The 20778-nt window shown below is 42.6% G+C and overlaps 1 protein-coding gene across 1 annotated transcript in view; it reads left to right on the top strand.

Moving 5' to 3' along the window:
* Window positions 1-20778, top strand: part of LOC126336136 (pickpocket protein 28-like) — a 145937-nt gene that overhangs the window by 106981 nt on the left and 18178 nt on the right. The window contains exons 8-9 of the mRNA XM_049999626.1: window positions 4959-5018; window positions 15063-15252. Coding sequence (XP_049855583.1) covers window positions 4959-5018; window positions 15063-15252 — 250 coding nt within the window. The remainder of the gene's footprint in view (window positions 1-4958; window positions 5019-15062; window positions 15253-20778) is intronic.

Genomic DNA, 20778 nt, shown 5'->3' with positions numbered 1-20778 from the left:
CCAACTCCAAACACTCCACTCATCGCTCTTCGTGTCAGCAACCCTGCGAGCAGCAATGCCCAAACAAATGGCGTGATCTCAAAATAGTGGAGGTTTCACTACTGGGTTGATGTTCACTCAGCTCAAACGTCCGGGGTCCGGTGGACAACGAGGTTGTAGCCCTCACAACTGCAGCCCCTGGATCTGGCAGTGCCTGCGTGCCGCCAGCGGTCCCAGCATGTCCACGCGCTGCCGGATCTTACTGCTGCTCTATCCCAACCGAACTCCCTGACATACTCCGGCCCAAAAAACACTTGACATCCCTCCAAAGTTAGTACCATTGTACTAGATATCGATAACCACTGCTGCTGCTACTCACCGACAGACAGCGTTAGCAAATGTAGTGGCGCCAATAAGCACAAGAAGAAAACTAAACGCCACTGTCCCTATTACACAACGGCACCAACGCAAGCCGCTACATGGCTCAACACAAGTGAACTATTTTGGTTTTACTTCTCAGAAAAGTACATTTTACCCTTCAAGGGTAATAACCCCAGATTGGGAACTACTGCGTTTAGTTAAACTACCACATTGAACGTGATCTATCTAAATATGTTCAAATTAAATGAATGCTTGGGGGTTTGTTCTTTCGGAGATGTCAGAAAGGCACCAAGCATTCATATAATTTGACTGGTATAGCTGGAGAAGGATCCACCTTCTTCAGTGCGGACGCACAAAGACGTCTGACCGCTTTTTTGGGATCTAAGATAGCAAATATGGAGGAAGTGGACGGGAGCTGTGAGTGGGTGGTGCTCGGTGGGAATGTGAATCGACCTCGACGGGTGCCAAGATAGTCTTCGCAATTGCGATGACGCTGCGTCCCTGATGGTGCAGTGGTTAATGCACCTGCCTAGTAAGGAGGAATCCATGTCCAGTGCACATTTTCACTCGCCGCCGGTTATTCTGCTTCATGTCGCGATGCAGTTAACAGAAGTAATCCCCTCCCTTTTCTTTATTCCCCTCTCCATCTTCGATTTACGAATAAATATGTTCAGCAGCTTATCGAACTGTTTGAGTCTGACTCGGAATATTTAATATCACTTTATGTTTAACAAGGCGTCTATATTCCTCGTCTATAGCATATGGGTAACAGCGGTAACTGAACAGCGGAATGCGACTGTGGCACTGAGCAGCAGGCTAGTTGCGTCCGCGCGTCTTCATTATCAACGAGCTTGGGTCTGTCATCACGTTGGCAACAGCAGAAAGTAAACACAACAAAAAATGTTTTGAATCACCTCGGTACAGAAAATTGGAACAGAGATCGACTTAAACATCATTTCCGCCCTTCTTATTGCTCATGAAAGTCACACATTGCATGTTGTACGACCATACAGCGAGACGTTCGGAGATGGTGGTCCAGTTTGCTGTACACACCGGGCCCCCTAATACCCAGCAGTACGTCCTCTTTCATTGACGCATGCCTGTATTCGACGTGGCATACTATCCACAACTTAATCAAGGCAGTGTTGGTCCAGATTGCCCCACTTCTCAATGACAATTCGGCGTAGATACCTCAGAGAGGTTGGTTTGTCACGACGTCCATAAACAGCCCTTTTCAGTCTATCCCAGGCATGTTCGATAGGGTTCATGCCTGCAGAACATGCTGGACACTCTAGTCGAGCGATGTCGTTATCGTGAAGGAAGTCATTCAAAAGATGTGCATGATGGGGGCGCGAATTGTCGTCCATGAAGACGAATGCCTCGTCAATAAACTGCCTATATGGTTGCAGTATCGGTCGGAGGGTGGCATTCATATATCGTACAGCCGTTACGGCTCCTTCCAAGACTAGCAGCGTACGTCGGCAGGACATAATGCCACTCCGAAACAACAGGGAACCTCCACATTACTGCACTCGCTGGTCAGTGTGCGTAAAGCGTTGAGCTTCCTCCAAACGCGTCTCCGACGAGTGCCTCTGTGAAGTGAACGTGATGCCAATCGACATGTCGTTGGACCCATCTCTACCGCGCTGCATGGTGCCTTGGTTGCAAAGATGGACCTCGCCATGGACGTCGGGAGTGAAGTTACGCATCATGCAGCCTATTGTGTTCAGTTTGAGACGTAATGAAACGTCCTGTTGCTGCACGAAAAGCATTATTCAACATGGTGGCGTTGCTCTCAGGGTTCCACCGAGCCGTAAACCGTAGGTAACGGTGATCAACTGCAGTAGAAGGCCTTGGGAGGCGTCCGAACAACATAGCTTTGGTTCACTCCGAGACGCCTGGACATTTCCCTTGTTAAGAGCCCTTCGTGGCACAACGTACCAATGCGGACGCGATCGCGCCGCGGTATTGACCGTCTAGGCATGGTTAAACTATAGACAACACGAGCCGTGTACCTCCTTCCTGGTGGAATGACTGGAACTGATCGGCTGTCGGACCCCCTCCATCCAATAGGCGCTGCTCGTGCATGGTTATTTACATCTTTGGGCTGATTTAGTGACATCTCTGAACAGTCAAAGGGACTGTGTCTGTGATGCAATATCCACGTCAATGTCTATCTACAGGTTTTCTGGGAACCGGGGTGATGCAAAACTTGTTTTGAAGTGTGTAGTTCCGGATGTAAGTGTTTCCTGTGGCGATCCACAGATCTAGCGCCAGATGCAGCTGTCTCTTTGAAAGTTTCTGGGCGGAGACTTCTCGGTACTTGGCGTTAAGAGTGTCTGTTTGGTGGAACCATCTGGTGATTTCGTTGTGCATGTATTGACTGCGTGCTAGAGAGGAAGAGAGAGAGAGAGAGAGATCCCGCAAAGTTGACAGAGCGCGGCTTGTCCGAGCGGTGGCATTAACACCATTGCTTCCATCAGCAATTTCCTCTCTGCTCGGCAGCTGATGAAGAGGTATCTGAGGCTCGGCTGGTGTCTCCATAGCTGCGGTGGCTCTGGCCCAATGTAGGAGCACTGTAGCCGGCGCGCTATGTCCCAGGGCTCGGTGGGCTCTGCGGCAGCCCTGCGTCTCATCTCTCAGGGCTAGTCGAAATGCAAGCCTCATACAGCACCCCGGACAGTGCCCCAAGTGTCACAGCCCTATGATAGTGCTGTGATATTAACTCCATACGTTTTCAGTACAGAGTGTCAACTGCACTTACTTGGTCTTTCCTATGTCTTGTGGCATGTATACTAAACACTTTGGAGGCTGCTGGTCTGGAAAGGTTTCCGCATTCTCCCGCTTGTGTGCTACTTTGTCAACCATTTCCATACCTCACGTGGCAGGCTCGCCTCTCAGTGCGCAAGGCACAACATGTGCGCTCACCTGTAGTTGGCTTGTCTGTAATCTGTTTCCTCCTTTGCACATTTCTGATCAAATACGGTAGGTGTGCTACACTGAATACATCACAAATTGAACCTAAGTTGGCTACTAGTTCAGAGTCGGTACTAAGTATGGAACCGCGTCATTGCAGTAGACCTGCAACACGAAAAGTAGCTGATTAATGAAAATAGCAAATTAAGTATTGAAAGACGCAATATAAAAGTCATCTTTCAATTTGATCTCTGGAGTATAAATTTAGAGTACCTCTAAAGTTTTTGTGTGATACATCCTGATTTTGCATGTGCAGAGACAGCTAACAATGTAAAGATAAAACACCTTGTTTGCAGTACCGAGTAATAACAGACGTTAAGTATTACTTAGCGAAGTATTACTTTCCAGAACAGCTGTTTTCTCCACACATACAAATACGAAGCAAGCTCGAAGTAACACCATGATTATTAGTTCGAGTACATTAACGCTAGTCATAGATCAATGTTAGTATGCTTTACGGACGTAGCATACAGTGGTTGGCCTGTCTGTTAACATATAAATTGCGCATTACACACCCCTAAAGGCTCTCCTTCAAGAAGGGCTTGTTAGAACTCGATATGTGAATGAATGAATGAAAGAGGGAAGTTTGTATAGTTCAGAGTAGGCTATTGAAAATGCTGCTTGCAACAGAGGGGCAAGGTACCTTACATAAGAACACTTCAAGATGTGTCACGAAACGCCATCAAGACGTATAGGTATTACTGATATATTTGTGATGTCTGTTCTTTCGAACATGTCCAGAACAACAGACAAAACACACATAATAGTAATAATAATGAAATTTTAGTAAGTGGATGCAGGCAAAGCTTCATTGTGTATCATAATAATAAGAAGTACTTACCTACATTATTACAGAATACCACACAACTGTATAATTAGAATTTCTAGAAATGAAGTACAGCACTGTGTTTCAACTATGAATATAAAAATAATATACATTAATTTGACACTAACTGCATATTTTGTTAATTTGACGGAGTTAAGAAGAACGATTCAGAAAATTCATTAATGTTCTTTCCTCAGAAAACTGATTTTCATCTATTTCATGTCCAAGCTAAAGCTTACTGCCGTCTACTTTTTCTACCATTTTGAAGAAAGAAAAAAAAATCACGGGTATATGCCACATTCGAAACACATAATTCAATGTAAAATTATTATGATGTTAGAAGAACGTCAGTAACGGTAGAATACCTGAAACTATTTTGTTTATTGCTGATATTAGTTTTTTAATGACATCTACAGGCTAATTGGAAGTTTCTCAAGTACGTGTCACTGTATGTTACCCTGCCTAAATGTTACACGTACCGTTTTCAAAAACCTATGCTAAATTTTTCAAACTTCCCTCTGTTATTCACTTTTCTCCAATGAATTATTTCAGTGCCCTTATGGAGTTGACGTCTGTTTCTCTGTTTCATCATTATTATTATTACTATGATATACCGTTTTGTAATCGTAGCACCTGCGGCTTGATTAATAAGCAGCAAGCATTAATGAGTAAAGCGTCGCATCAGAGACAGATGATGTGTCCACCCTTATTGTCGCATTTCCACGAACGCTGTTAACTCTGAAAGTGTAAGTGGCAAGAGAAGTCATTTTAACAACATCGTTTCTTTCTCTTCCAGGAACAGAAGGTACACCCATCTGTGCGTTAGGAAGCTCCGACTGCATGATGAAGAGCACAAGTAAGTGCTTTCAATATCCGTTAGTAATTAGTATACGTTTTGTGTATGTGTTAGTCTTGGAGCATTCTGATCATACACTGAAATTGAACGTGGGCTTAAAGTAACAAAGTTGTACAGGATGCTTAAAACATGTGTCCCTTAAAACATGTGTGCCTTAAAACATGTGTCCCGTGTTGTTGTAGAATGTGATCAAAATCAGAAAATTAACTTAAGAAAATTATACGTCTGGGAACAAGCATGTATGTGGTGTGGATCGCTTTACTTATGTCGACTAGAGTCTGGTCAACTTTTCTTTCATTGTTGATCAGTAATCTATGCTCTAAGTCTTCGGAACTCTTTTCTTAGAGTACAAAATCTGTATACACTAAATTAAAAGTACAACGGGGACGTGAGATTCAGAGAAACCCCATTCGCACGGGCCCTTAACTGACAGCGATTTTCTTGTCTGGAGCCGCTGATATACAGAGCGAACAGTGTAGGTGACGAAGAGAACCTACAGCTGGAGCTGGTGGTCTACAAAACACTCTTTCTTCGAATGGCTATACGAGGAACGATATTAACACAGAGCTGAGGACACCGAAATATATAACAAGGCAAAGAAATAGATCACAGATCCTTCTTCCTATAATATCACTTGAGCAACGACAATACAACTTCGGCCTTCCATCTGGATTATATCCAGTTCCTCGCTATATCTCAGCAAGTTTCAGTGGATGTATACACAATATAAGACTCGGCCAGGAAGGAAAAGCATCATTAGGTGAGCAAATGTCAGCGGACGAGAATACTTTCGATTTCTAAAAAAGTTTGTATTTTCTTACTTACATTAGTGATTGAAAACCCTTAAAGTCTAGATCGCACATAAAATCGTCTTGATGTAGATACTTTTTGTGTCAGTTACTAAGCTCTGATGGCATAACGCCTTTGTTTTATGACCATCGTTCAATTACACTGGCCACGAACGATGAAAAGTTTTTAACTGTCGCGTATGGATGTTATCATTTTAAGAAAGACTAAAAGGATGTGTGAAGCTGTAATGGCACCAACATTAATCAAGAATGTTTTATGATCTGAAGATGGCTAGACTTTTAACCGAAACAAGTAATCCAGCAAAATAAAGATGATTTCATTTGCGGTCTTCACTTCAGGGGTTTTCAGTCAGTAACATAAATAAAAATTTACAGCAGACTGTGTATCTCCTGGATGATAGCGTCAACAAAATACGATAAACGTCTGTTATTTGCACAGCAATTGATTTCTGAGGCGGTATCAGATAGGAGAAAAAATTGAGATCGGAGTTACACAAAATCTCGTTAACTGGTACAAAGCATTTGCTCTCACAAGGAAATAGTCCAGTTCGACCCGTTAAAATCTACCTTGAAATATTTCACACGGGAAGAATACACCGGAAGAAATTCACTCTTATTATTTTAGCTACTGAGGTGTACAGCAAGTATTTTCTTAACGTTATAGTTACTCATTTTTGCCGCACGAAGAACTGCCTATAACAGAGGTTTGTCTAGACCTTCCTGTCCAGCGCGTGACTCGTTGAATAAGCAGAAGCAGCCGCGACAAAAGAACGTAGCGCCTTATAGCGCTAAGTCCAAAGTGCACCCACGCTTATTTTAAGCATTTAAACCACAACAAATATGACTCAAACCATTAACTTTTGAAGAATATATAGTTCATATCGATAGCTAAACTGTTGCAGATGTAATAATTATACAAGTGACTAGAAGGGGAAAAGAGATCAAGGCACTGGCTGATGCTAAATTGCAGACGATTTCCATCAATCGTTTCTTTAATTTCTGTAGCGCAGTTCTTATGAAAACTTTTTGAAAAATAAACAGTATATTTTACTACCAATGAAACATTTCCTTGTTTATTCCCTGTAGTTGGCAGATAAAGTGTTACTGGATGGTGAAAACAAAAATTTGCCTTACACTAGACACACATAAAAAATTAGTATATTCAAGCACTAATTACTAATTTTATTTAGACGTATCTGGAATGCAATAGGAAATGGTTGTGCCTGTTGTTCTACGTACTGTGCTGCGAACTCAGCATACGTTATCAAATTCGTAATTTGTGGTGATGGAAGCTGACAACGCAAAGATATGTTATGGAGGTGCTATCACGCTGTTAATTATGGGTGTTATCCGAGTCATATTAAGTCTTCTGTCATCCTCCTAAAAACGCCCTAGACTCCAACAAAAGCAATAAATTATTTTCTATGAATGGTATGAAAACGTTTCGGATACAACATGAAAAATCAATCTCTCAAGTTTTTTTCAGATTTTGCGACGTCGATTACAAGAGTATTCACGGTACAAAGTTCTTAATCTTAATTTTTGCCCCTTATTTGTTCTGACGACAGATATAAAACTGCAGCAAAAGTTCAAAATAGCTCTGAGCACTATGCGACTTAACTTCTGAGGTCATTAGTCGCCTAGAACGTAGAACTAATTAAACCTAACTAACCTAAGGACATCACACACATCCATGCGCGAGGCAGGATTCGAACCTGCGACAGTATCAGTCACGCGGTTCCAAACTGAAGCGCTTAGAACTGCACGGCCACACCGGCCGGCCGCAGAAAAAGTAATCCACTACTACTGACGTTGTTGTATACGAATGTGTCTCATTAACAGTACCTATTAATGACATCTCTTCGGTAAGTTTACTTGAAGTAAATTTCGTAAGGTGAATTTTGCAACTTGCTTCGCTGCATAATTTCCTAAAACCGTTTAAGCATGTCGAAGAAGCCTGGAAATGAGTAGTGTTCATCCCATCTGCAATTCAGAGGGTTCAGTCATGTAGATTTCTCTCGCGAATAGTGTACTGACCATCACAAGGAGTTCTAAACATTTCCACGACTTTTTCTTCCAAACTTTTGCGACTTTCATTTGGTTTCATATTTCGTACTTCGTCTAAACTTTTTTTCCGATTATATAATCACGTTCAGAACTTAGGAAATGAGACAGGCATTACTTAACTTGAATCGTTTTTTTCCCGCCTTCATTTAACCAAAAGAATGACAGCCTCATGTGTTTCACTGAAAACTATAACTTATTGTACATGTTTTCTTTCGATTTAGAAAGTACTCTATTTTTATTCTGGGCTTCATTAGCACAAAAACTATAATCTAAACCACAATTCACAGAATCATCCAGACTATTTTCTGTTTCTTCTATTGTTTGCGTAATCTATAACGAAATGTCGAATTCATTTGAACGAATGTCCAAGAAATTAAGTAATAAATGATGTATACGTAGATCTCCAGGATACGTATGTCCTTTCAACTACATGCCACATACCTCATATTTCATCTCCGCAAGGCTAAAAACATTAAATCGAGTCCACATTACTGTGAAACAGGGAACCTGGACAGAAGCAGATGCTGTTAGCAAACATATACCGAGATATCACAAAGAAAATTAATTCAGTTTTAGCATCATCGTTAACCCTTATCTATACCGCAAAGGCACCTTATTAAATGAGTTGCTAAATCTACTGAAGTAACTATAACAACTGTGTCAGGAAAGCTGCCAACAGAAACCGAAATTCGCTTTATAAATTACGATCGCGTTGACCGAAGTGCCGTAAATGAAGTTTATATATCCGCCATGACGCGCATGTGCTGTCAGCCATAGTTATGGCATGGGTGTCCACTTCTCCAGCCAACTTCCGAGCTATGACTTGGGCAATTTCCAACATTTTAAAGTAATTCTTGCAGTGTGTGTTAGCAGCAAAGATGTTGCCATAATTTTTCCTTCGGTATTTTCTTCCTGAATAAAAAACTTCAGGGCAGTTTTCAACATGTCGAATTGGACCGTTCCCTCGTCAGTATTGTTTGGCAGTCTTCCTTGGAATTTATAAACGGAAGAGAAAGCATTCTACACTTCTTGAAGTACTATGCTGCCACAACTTTATTGCTCTTGGCCTCCACTGACCGTTATCAGAAACACGCGGTGGCGTTATAAGAGAGCGTTCAATAAGTAATGGAGCACTTTTTTTTCAGAAAGCATGTTGATCTTATTCAGGACTCCAATCAACATATTATTTCCCAATCTTTTGGCTACAAAACGCTATGTTTCAGCATAATCTCCGTTCAATGTGACTACCTTACGGCACCTTAGGCATATATGCCCGCATGGTACCACTCTACTGGTCGATGTCAGAAACATCGTCTTGCAGCATCAGTAACCTCCGCGTCATCCAGGTACTTAATCTCGCGGAGTGCATCGTACATTGGTCCAAGCGGAAGTTGGTAGGAGCGAGATACGGGCTGTAGGGTGGATGGGAAGAACAGTCTAATGAAGTGTTGTAAGCTCCACTCACGTGCACACACTTGTGTGAGGCGTTGCGTTGTCATTGAAAACTGACAGAGGCCACGCCCAACGACTCACCGTGTTTTTGTTCACTGCCAAGTTCCATAGGCACTGTGCAAGAGCCTGTGCATATCTGGGAAGTTTTAGTTTTTTGTCAAAAGAAACTCAATGACAGACCTCTGCTTGGGAGGTACGTCCGTTATGAACGCCATTTTGAAGACTATGTATAGAACCGCCATCTATCGGAACTTAATGTAACGACAGCGGCTAAGGCTGGAATATTCCACTACGTCCCACAGCAAATTCTGCATATTTTCAAACGAAATTGGCCGATAAAAAAGTGTTGCTTTACTTATTGAATGTCCCTTGTAGTAAACAAAAAAACATGTCCATTTGTTTGACTGTCGTGTACACTGTGGAAGGCCAAACAGCTTCACGAGCGAGTTGCCTGGTCGTTAGGATAACACAGAATATTCTGATGGGCTTCAAGCGCACAGGTAAACACACGAGCAAACCGAGTGTCCCCACTCCTGGTGTACTAATATCGCGCTCAACTAATAACAGTGCACGAGGATTGTTAGCTGCCGACCAGGTAAACACTGTGTGAAAGGTACCTCGTCGGTTTAGAGAGAGATTACCTTCAAGCGAATATATCCCTGTGAAACTGTTCGTGATGTTTCGGTGATTCGAGGAGCATGCATATGTAGTATAGACGTTTAAACAGGCTGGATCAGTGTTACACAAGAAAAAGAAGGATAGAGAACGGAGTGTTCTAGGTGAGAATAAACTAGTTACGTTAGCAGTTGTAAGGATCGAGAAATTAGTTGCACCGTTTAGCAGTCCAGACCCGTGTGTCTCTATTATCGACACAAAGAACGCCGGACAAAGTCATATTGATACATTTTAAAATAACAGCAGTAAATCAACTGACTCAGTCAGGTACTGGTATGTGATATCAAGTAGTGAAAGCGTCTCTTGCAGTCTATGTGTAACGCAGGAGTTATTCTTGGGATGCTCTTCTACCATATTTTTATGAGATCGCCTCCGTTTCTGTTTGCCTGTTCCGTACAACGTCATACCGAAATAGAGAGTTTATGTTTTAAACTTAGCTCGTCACTGGATGACAAGCAGGACTAACTATCATTCCTGTCGTTCTGTTGTGGAGGGGAGGGGGTGATGGTGGGGCTGAAATAGGTTGGCAATGTGTGACAACTCGGCTGCCTTGGGGGACTGGCGTGATTTACTGGCGTGATTTGCGTCTAGTATTGGAATGCGTTCTGGGCGATTTCCGACGGGAAGGATAGAGCTGAATAGAGAGACGGGGGAATATATTACCACTTTCTTATGTGTATGATTGTTCGGTACAATTTTGCAGTTAATTTTAAACTGGCATTTCGACGAGCTATAAAGTTGAAATTCTTAAGCAATGCTCGGAATGGGATGACAATGCAATATTACCTCGCTCTCTTATGGGCTACGAGGTAGGGGTTACTTTGTTTGCCACTGTTATTTCCTAATAAGCCAGAGACTTGAAACTTTCATCACTGTCAGAACTAGATGACATTACAATTCTTCTCTGGTATGTGGGTACTTTGTGTTACACTGTCATTTCCCCTCTTTCGTGTTCTACTCGCAAAAGGTTACGTCCAATGGTTCGTCTTGTTATGAGAACAGAAGTGTTTGTTGGAACTGTTTGAGCACGAATCATCAAACGATTTTTCTGCGCCACACCATAACTCCTGATAATGATGTGAGATAGGTATTGCAACCTTCGTTAAGAACTAACTTAACGAAAATAGTACTGTTATCTCGTGCTGGTCTGTGCGGGAGTACACACTACCAATTCGGCTAAGATGTGTTTGATGACTGGATTGATGACTGGATAGTTCACTGGCTTTCTCGATCGCCAAATCTAAATCCATCTGATTCTTATCTTTTGGTGAATGTTATGAGATGTACGCTTAAAATCCCCCAAAATTGGAACAGAGTATCCGGCTTGTGAACAATTTCGGCAACGGAAACATCAAGTATCCCAAAATCCATCCATAAGGTATCACGCCGTTGTTGGCGAACAACACTTTATGTATTTCCTGTAAGTTTAATTTACTTACGTCCTATAATGTACGGTATAGGTAACGATAAAACAGTGTGATTGGCCTCGGAATGTTAGACTATGTCACAAAAGTCGCAAAAATAGTTACAGTTGACCCTGGGTCAATTCTGGAATCCGCGTACTTCATTAGAAGTCTGTAAAGTTTTTCGTGTTTTCTTACAAAGGTGTTGCACTGTGATTTTACTTTCGTGTATGAGGAAAATTCCTTCGATGTCTTTTTACAGCCCCAATGTTGTACCTCTTCATTCTTGACACTGTCATCTAGATTTTAAAATAATGAACTTTTGTTCTCAGCATTGCCTAATGAGATGACTCAAACTTAATTTTACTTCTTGGTATAATTACAGCTGCGATACGTTATAGTTGACGTATTTATCACCTCTGTGATACAATAACTTTTCTTTATTATTCAGAAATTACTTTCGGTATAGCAACTTCACTAGTTGTTATCAATAAAACTCAAATATTGCAATGAAGAGTTTATAAGACTTCATAAAATAACATATCTTTAAAGCCGATGTCTTTTTACAGCCACAATGTTGTACCTCTTCATTCTTGACACTGTCATCTAGATTTTAAAATAATGAACTTTTGTTCACAGCATTACTTAATGAGATGACTCAAACTTAATTTTACTTCTTGGTGTAATTACAGCTGCGATACGTTATAGTTGACGTATTTACCACCTCTGTGATACAATAACTTTTCTTTATTATTCAGAAATTACTTTAGGTGTAGCAACTTCACTAGTTCTTATCGATAAAACTCAAATATTGGAATGAAGAGTTTATAAGACTTCATAAAATAACATATCTTAAAAGCGCAACGGTCTACTGTGTAAAGTAATGTAATGTGTTGTCTCACAATAATTATTCCTCGACTCGGAACGTTTATGCTCAAGGACTTATAACAGATTTCACATTTTATAAACGTTAAAAATTCTTATATGTTTTTCTTTCTAATTTGACGGATCTTTTAGCGTTTGCTAGGATGAATTTCGCAAGTTTAAACATCAACCTACAGCAAGCGTCGTACTCTTGAACGATACGCTACAGTCAACCTCCACAGCTAACAGGTTAGTGTGCCTGGCGGCAATGGGGAGGATCCCGGTCGATTCTCCTTGCGGCCAGGGATTTACATTGAATGGAGGATTGGAACGGGGTGCTCTAAGCCCCGTGATGCCAATTAAGGAACCATTCGAAGGAGAAGCACCTGCTGGGAAGCTGTCAACGGTCTGGACAAAGATGTGCTGACCAAATGCCTCTACATAGCGCCCCTGAATTACGCCTTTGGCAGAAGTTTGCACGGGAGCCGATCAGTGTTGAATAGCGTCCCAGGGTCAGTAGACGGAGATTTAGCTTTTTTAATGTCACTGCGTTACGTTCGAGCTCAATGAAGACACGGCTTGCCGAAGGAATTGACCAATATACGTTCCGTAAGGTTACCTTTATGTAAGGTTAGCTTTCTTGCCTTTTTTCACCTGTTGTAAGCATTTACAAAAGCTTCCATGTTGTGAGACGTGCGTCATGCGGAATTAAGTTGCTTGAACCTATCAGCTTTGTAGTGCTGAACATAACATTTTCGTCCAACATGACGGCCTGGAGGAAAAATGACAAAGAATGATAACGGAAAAACTGGTTTAAGAGGTGGTCCCAAAGATAGTATAGACCTTCAGACACATTATGTAAAGCTGTCTGACACCTCAGTAGTTTTTTAATGTGTCACAGTAGCCCACTTGGTGTCACCTAATTTTTAGCCTTTCTATAAGGCACGATCTTCAAGTTATAATTTCACTGACTATACCTTACCAATCAGTTATCAAACGCTTTAGCCACGTCGATAAAATTTACTAACGTGCCTCGAGTTTCCGTAAGTTCCGCTTCCATTGTCAAGCTTAATGGAGAAGAGCCTTTTTTATGTCTCTGTCTTTCCTAAACTCAAAATTAGTGCCATCTAATGCATCCACATTTTCTTCTCATTTCTTCTGTATGTGACTCTGGTTGGCAACTTAGATGTTGACTGTGTGACAGTTCTTGCATTCATCTGCCCTTGCTGTCTTCACAATGTTTGGATGATATTCTTCTGGAAGCCTTCTGGTATTTCTCCTTTCTCTTATATTCTGTACACTAAGCTTCGTAATCGATTCGTTGCCATATACTCAAATAATGTGGTGAGAGTTTATTTTTCAAGCCCCAGAGTTCTGAAGGTCCGTATCAGTTGCAGTGTATGTTGATTTTGGATGGACGGTGGAGAGTGGCTGCAACGGGTAAGTGAGGAAAACATTCCCTGGACTGAATACCATTTGGGAAAACTGTCTTCACACTGAAGACCACAACGACACCAACAAAAAACAGTCCCTAACAGGCTCTCGCAGCACAACAAAGTCTATGGTGGATTGTTGATGTTATGGTCTCTACTTCGACCATCATCAGTTATTTTGCTCCCCAAATAGCAAAACTCCTTTACTCCCTATAGTGTCTCATTTCCTAATCTAATTCCCTCAGCATCACCCGACTTAATTCGACTATATTACATTATCCTCCTTTTGCTTTTGTTGATGTTCATCTTATATCCTCCTTTCAAGACACTGTCCATTCCGTTCAACTGCTCTTCCAAGTCCTTTGCTGTCTCTGACAGAATTAGAATGTCATTGGCGAACCTCAACGTTTTTATTTCTTCTCCATGGACTTTAATACCGACTCCGAATTTTTCTTTTGTTTCCTTTACTGCTTGCTCAATATACAGGTTGAATAACATCGGGGAGAGGCTACAACCCTGTCTCGCTCCCTCCCCAACCACTGCTTCCCTTTCATGCCCCTCGGCTCTTATAACTGCCATCTGGTTTCTGTACAAATTGTAAGTAGCCTTTCGCTCCCTGTATTTTATCCGTGCCACCTTCAGAATTTGGATAAGAGTATTGGCAAGGAAAGCGTTTTTCTATGGTGGATAAGTATTTGAATTTTCAAGAATTTTATACATAACATAAAAGTAATTAATATAAGGCTCTGTATGAGTTAATTTCTCATTAAAAATAAACTCTGTCCATTCCGTCCATCAGTTAGGACCTATGCCAATAGCGTCATTAGTTGTGGTAATGGAAAATGATCGTATGGCATTGTTGGCCAGGAGGCCCCCATTCTGGGGAGTTCGGCCGCCGTATTGCATGTCCTTTTTAGTTGACGCCAATTCGGCGACTTGCAAGTCAGTGATGATGGACAGACAACATCCAGTCCCCTGCCGGGAATCGGACCCGGGCCCTTTGTTTGTTAGGCGGTAACGCTACCACTACGCTGCGGAGGGGGACACAGGTTGTGGTATGAAAGGGCGTAGGGTCAACAGACCACTCTCCCAGCCTTTGTCAGCTTTCGCGACCTGAAGCCACTACGAGTAGGTCAAGTGGCTTCTCAGTTTGCATAACGAAGCTGCAAGTACCGCGTTCCACACCTCTCACCAAGGAAATGTTCTTGACTGTACCAGGAATCGAGCCTGGGTCCTCCGCATGGCAGGCAGCCGCGTCAACTAGCTCCGGATTCGCACGAATTTTTTAGTGCTTTTTCTTCACTAGTGCATTACTCCTCATACTTTTTTTTTTTTAAGCAGTGGAACTTGTGGAGCGGAAAGTGCTGATGGAGTTGCGTTCTGACGATGCCGACACGGATTCCGGCTCCAACGACTGCGACTGCCTCCCTTCCTGCACAGACCTCAGCTTCGACGCAGAGATCTCCCAGGCAGACCTGGACACAGAGGCGTACTTTCAGGCGCAGAAGATCAACTTCGCTGAAACTGTGGGGTCAGTATTTCACAAAAGTATCTTATTATGTCGACACATGTTGCACATTGTTCAACAGGTGGAATCTGAGACGCTGCAGTCGAACCTCCATCCCTTGTGAACTCCTTGCCTTTGCAGTCTCCAGATTCTTTTTTTCTCCACACAAAATCAAATTTAACAAAGTGTTATTGACAGTCAAATTTACTAACTTTTATCATTCTGGTGATTATTGGTGTAAGCACACAATTTGTCCTCCTCCAGCTCTATTAGTCCATTATAGTCTTGAGTCCCCCGAGTACGTACCGTGAACAGAGATCTGGGAGCACTTACCCTTTTATCATATATTACATTGTCGGAAAAATGTGCGGCACCGACAATGAAAATGTCATTTTGTTGACAATTAAGGTGACAGGTAGTTCATCAGTGTAGGAGTAGGCTTACAGTAAAGTGTGCCCAGACAGTGACATCAATGTATACCCCTCTGCCGGAAAAGCATGCGTCTGTTGTCGCTTCCAAAAGATGACGAATATATTGAACAACATTCTGTGACAGCTCTTGTTCAAATGCCTCTGAGCTCTATGGAACTTAATTTCTGAGGTCATCAGTCCCCTAGCACTTAGAACTACTTAAACCTAACTAACCTGAGGACATCACACACACCCATGCCCGAGGCAGGATTCGAACCTGCGTCCGTAGGGGTCGCACGGTTCCAGACTGTAGCGCCTAGAGCCGCTCGGCCACCGCGGCCTTTTATGACAGCTCTCCCCAAGCGTCTGACGCTCTTGTTGCAATTCGGCAATGGTTCATCCTGCTGGCCCTGGAGCACGAGTAAATTCTCACTTCATCGTGTCCCATACGTACTCATATGGAGAGCGGTCTGGTGATCTTGGTGGCCAGGACAGTAGTCGTCGTATACCAAGAAGAGTTCGTTTGGTTGCAACAGTCGTATGTGGTCGTGCTCTATCCTGCTGGAAAATCACATCACCTTTTTGTCGAAGAAATGACAATAGCAAAGGGGAAAAAATGAAATGATCGTGTGGCATTGTTGGCTGGTAGGCCCCAACCGCGAAGTTCGGCCGCCGTGTACAATCTTATTTCAGTCGCCGCCACAACTGGTGACTTGAGCGTCGGTGACGATGAAAGGATGATGAGGATAACATAATACCCAATCCACGGGCGGAGAAAATCCCTAACGCGGCCGGGAATCGAAACCAGGCCCGCTGCGTGGTAAGCAGGCGGAGAGTAGCGAGGGGAGAACAGAAACATAAAATTTGGCCGCTAGCTGTACTAGATGGCTATTTACAGCACGAAGCCTGGGATGGAAGCTGCGTGTCGTGGGCGAATGCACTCTGGAGTAGGTAGTTGATCAGCTCCACGCCATGGACGTATACGTCCACCGCTCGCATACAGACAGAACGTACTGTCATCACGAAAGACAACTCTCACGTCAACTCTTTCAGACACCACAGCGGCCATCCTCTCACTGTATCAATGGCAAAATAACCAGAGACTAACATACATTATAGGGCTTTCGTGGGCGATGTTCGTCACATTAAAAACCTTTTTGAGTATAAAGTTGTATTTGACTACTTTTAGCATTTTTTTGGAATTGTGTAAGATGACACTGCAGTATTTCCAGAAGAATTTTAGTAAAAGTAAAGACTAGTTTTATGAGCAATATAGGAAAAAGCCTTCAGATTGCGCCGGCCGCAGTGGCCGAGCGGTTCTAGGCGCTACAGTCTGGAACCACGCGACCGCTACGGTCGAGGTTTCGAATCCTGCCTCGGGCATGGATGTGTGTGTTGTGATTAGGTTAGTTAGGTTTAAGTAGTTCTAAGTTCTAGGGGACTGATGACCTCAGAAGTTAAGTCCCATAGTGCTCTGAGCCATTTTTAACTTATCTTACGGAAATAACATGTCCAAGACACAGAAGCCTTTTACAATAGTATTATCTGATATTCCTCTTCACATGCCCCGCAGAGACGTCCTTCAAAAATTAGGTATATACACAAACGCTTTAAGAGAAATTTTTATTAGTACATGTTTCGAGGTACTTAATGGAAATAAGAAAAACGTGGAAGGGAGGACCCATCAATATAACTGTATTTTCCCACAACCTGTTTATTTAACAATGTAATACTGTGTCTTACAGATGGTCGAAGCATTTAACCATAAAATTTTCTTCAACATAATGAACATATTGGAAAAATTCTTTTGATCTTAAACCTAAACTTGAATACGTTTTTAATCTTGGCAAAAGGAATCTGAAGTGCTGTATTGCAAAACAGTAAACAATATGACATCGAGACGTCCGCACCTGCAGAACGCCCGTTATCGGGTGAAACAGCGGTGTTCGCTACCGCGCTGGACACAGTGTGTCTATTAAATGCCCTTCTGCAACACATGAAAACTATATAAGCACCATTTATGACATGAGTGATTCAATTACTCAAAACACGTAACTTAACTTTTAATTTGAAAGCTGTATGTCGGAAGGTTCGGGATTGCGATGCTCACCTGTGCTTAAAGGTTAAACAGATTAGTAAACATTATGACAATGATAAGGCTTACTTCAAAGTAATCAACTTCTTAATTTCAATCAGCAAACAAGGTGTGGCTCGATCCCAACCCGTCCCTTCTGACAGTTTTATTTTGACTAAAGCCCTCATGACAATTGGCTGTTAATAATTTCAAAGTTACACTGTTTGTCAGTTATTAAGATCGCTCTGAAGGAACGTCTTAAAACATTACTTGTGAACACTTATTACTTGAGAAATCACTCGGCGGAACCACAAGATCCAACTAAAATACACCAATAATGACTTGATATTTCAAACACAGAAACGAACAGATTATAACTAATGACTGAGAAATGCAATTACAATCAGAGAATTGAACCGGTTAACAGCTAAAACTAACCACAAGGTCCCTCTTTTGTTTAAGGGCAACCTGTGCTTTAGTACAATTGCTCCGGCTGTATTTACGACCAAGAGCTGATTAATTATAACATTAATAATCGGGTACAAACCAGAAAAGAGAGAGAATATAATAGCGGGACAAATTTTCAGACGACAACTAGTGTCTACGTACAGTACTCTGCCTATATTTACGACCAAAGAGCCCATCGATTGAAACTCTATGACTAGGGTACAAACCAGAATATAATTAGGGGGGAGGGGGGAGGTAGACAATGAAACAAATCACCACAAGGGTTACAGAAGGTTACGCCCTTGTATCAGCAAGCAGTTCCATGGATCCACGGTGCGTCGCAGCAGTTAGTGAGTGTTGCCGATGAAAGCCAGGCAGAAGAGGGCAGCCAGGCCACGAGCGGTCGTCCGACACAAATGTAACCAACCAACCGACGGGATGTCGGCCTACTGCTTGTAGTCGACGCTGACCCCGGTGGAGTACTTCGGTATCTTTGCTCTGCGCAGACCCTCCTTGCGCAGCTAGTTGCTTCGGCCGCTCGCGCCTCATGACCGCCTCTTGTCGCTCTTGTCGCGACGCTACCGCCAACCCCCAAACTTCGTGCCTCCCTCTCGGGCCAGTGAACCCCTTATACAGGGTGGTCCATTGATCGTGACCAGGCGGAATATCTCCTGAAATAACCGTCAAACAAAAAAACTACAAAGAACTTTTCTTGCTTGAAGGGGGAAACCAGATGACGCTATGGTAGGCCCGCTAGATGGCGCTGCCATAGGTCAAACGGATATCAACTGCGTTTTTTTTTTAAATAGGAACCCCCATTTTTTATTACATATTCGTGTATTACGTAAAGAAATATGAATGTTTTAGTTGGACCACTTTTTTCGCTTTTTTATAGAGGGCGCTGTAATAGTCACAAGCATATGGCTCACAATTTTACACGAACTGGTGGTAACAGGTACTTTTTTAAATTAAAATACAGAACCTAGGTACCTTTGATCATTTTATTTCGGTTGTTCCAATGTGATACATGTACCTTTGTGAAGTTATCATTTCTAAGAACCCATGCTGTTACAGCGTGATTACCTGTAAACACCACACTAATGTAATAAATACTCAAAATGATGTCCGTCCAACTCAATCCATTTGGCAATACCTGTAACGACATTCCTCTCAACAGCGAGTAGTTCGCCTTCCGTAATGTTCGCACATGCACTGACAATGCGCTGATGCATGTTCTCAGGCGTTGTCGGTGGATCACGATAGCAAGTATACTACAACTTTCCCCACAGAAGGAAATCAGGGGATGTCAGATCCATTGAACGTGCGAGCTATGGTATGGTGCTTCGACAGACCAATCCACCTGTCATGAAATATGCTATCCAACATCGCTTCAAACGCACGCAAGCTATGTACCGGACACCAATCATGTTGGAAGTACATCGCCATTCTGTCAATGCAGTGAAACATCTTGTAGTAAGATCGGTAGAACATTACGTACGAAATCAGCAGACATTGCACCATTTACATTGCCAGCGATAAAATGGGGACCAATTATCCTTCCTCCCATAATGCGGCACCGTACATTAACCCGCCAAGGTCGCTGTTGTTCCACTTGTTGCAGCCATCGTGGATTTTACGTTGCCCAATAGTGCATATTAAGACGGTTTACGTTACCGCTGTTGGTTAATGACGCTTCGTCGCTAAATAGGACGCGTGCAAAAAATGTGTCATCGTCCCGTAATTTCTCTTGTGCCCAGTGGTAGAACTGTACACGACGTTCGAAGTCGTGTACATGCAATTCCTGGTGCGTAGAAATACGGTACGGGTGCAAACGATGTTGATGTACATTCTCAACACCGACGTTTTTGAGATTCCCGATTCTCGCGCAATTTGTCTGCTACTGATGTGCGAATTGGCCGCGACAGCAGCTGAAACACCTACTTGGGCATCCTCATTTGCTGCAAGTCGGGATTAACGTTTCACATGTGGATGAACACTTCCTGTTTCCTTAAATAACATAACTATCCTGCGAACGATCAGGACACTTGGATGATGTGCAAGATACCGAGCAGCATACATAGAACACGTCCGTAGGGCATTTTGATCACAATAGCCATACATCAACACGATATCGACCTTTTCCGCAATTGGTTAACGATCCATTTTAATACGGGTAATGCATCACGAAGCAAATACCGCCCGCACTGGCGGAATGTTACGTGATACCACGGACTTATACGTTTGTGACTATTACAGCGCCATCTATCACAAAGCGAAAAAAGTGGTCCAACTAAAACATTCATATTTCTTTATGTACTACACGAATATGTAATAAAAATGGGGATTCCTATTTTTTAAAAACGCAGTTGATATCCGTTTGACCTATGGCAGCGCCATCTAGCGGGCCAACCATAGCGCCATCTGGTTTCCCCCTTCAAGGTAGACAAATTTCTATCTTTGTAGTTTTTCCGTTTGAAGCTTATTTCTTGAGATATTTGGCCCGGTCACTATCGATGGGCCGCCCTGTATTATACATCGGCAAGCAAAGACCTAAGGACGCAGTCCACAGATACCAACTTTTCCTCGTAGATAGTGGCAGTAGGCTAGCAAGAGAGAGAG

This window comes from Schistocerca gregaria, chromosome 2, assembly GCF_023897955.1.
Source record: "Schistocerca gregaria isolate iqSchGreg1 chromosome 2, iqSchGreg1.2, whole genome shotgun sequence".
Lineage (NCBI taxonomy): Eukaryota > Metazoa > Arthropoda > Insecta > Orthoptera > Acrididae > Schistocerca > Schistocerca gregaria.
The sequence above is the reverse complement of the archived record's forward strand: the minus strand, read 5'-3'. Positions and strand labels throughout refer to the sequence as shown.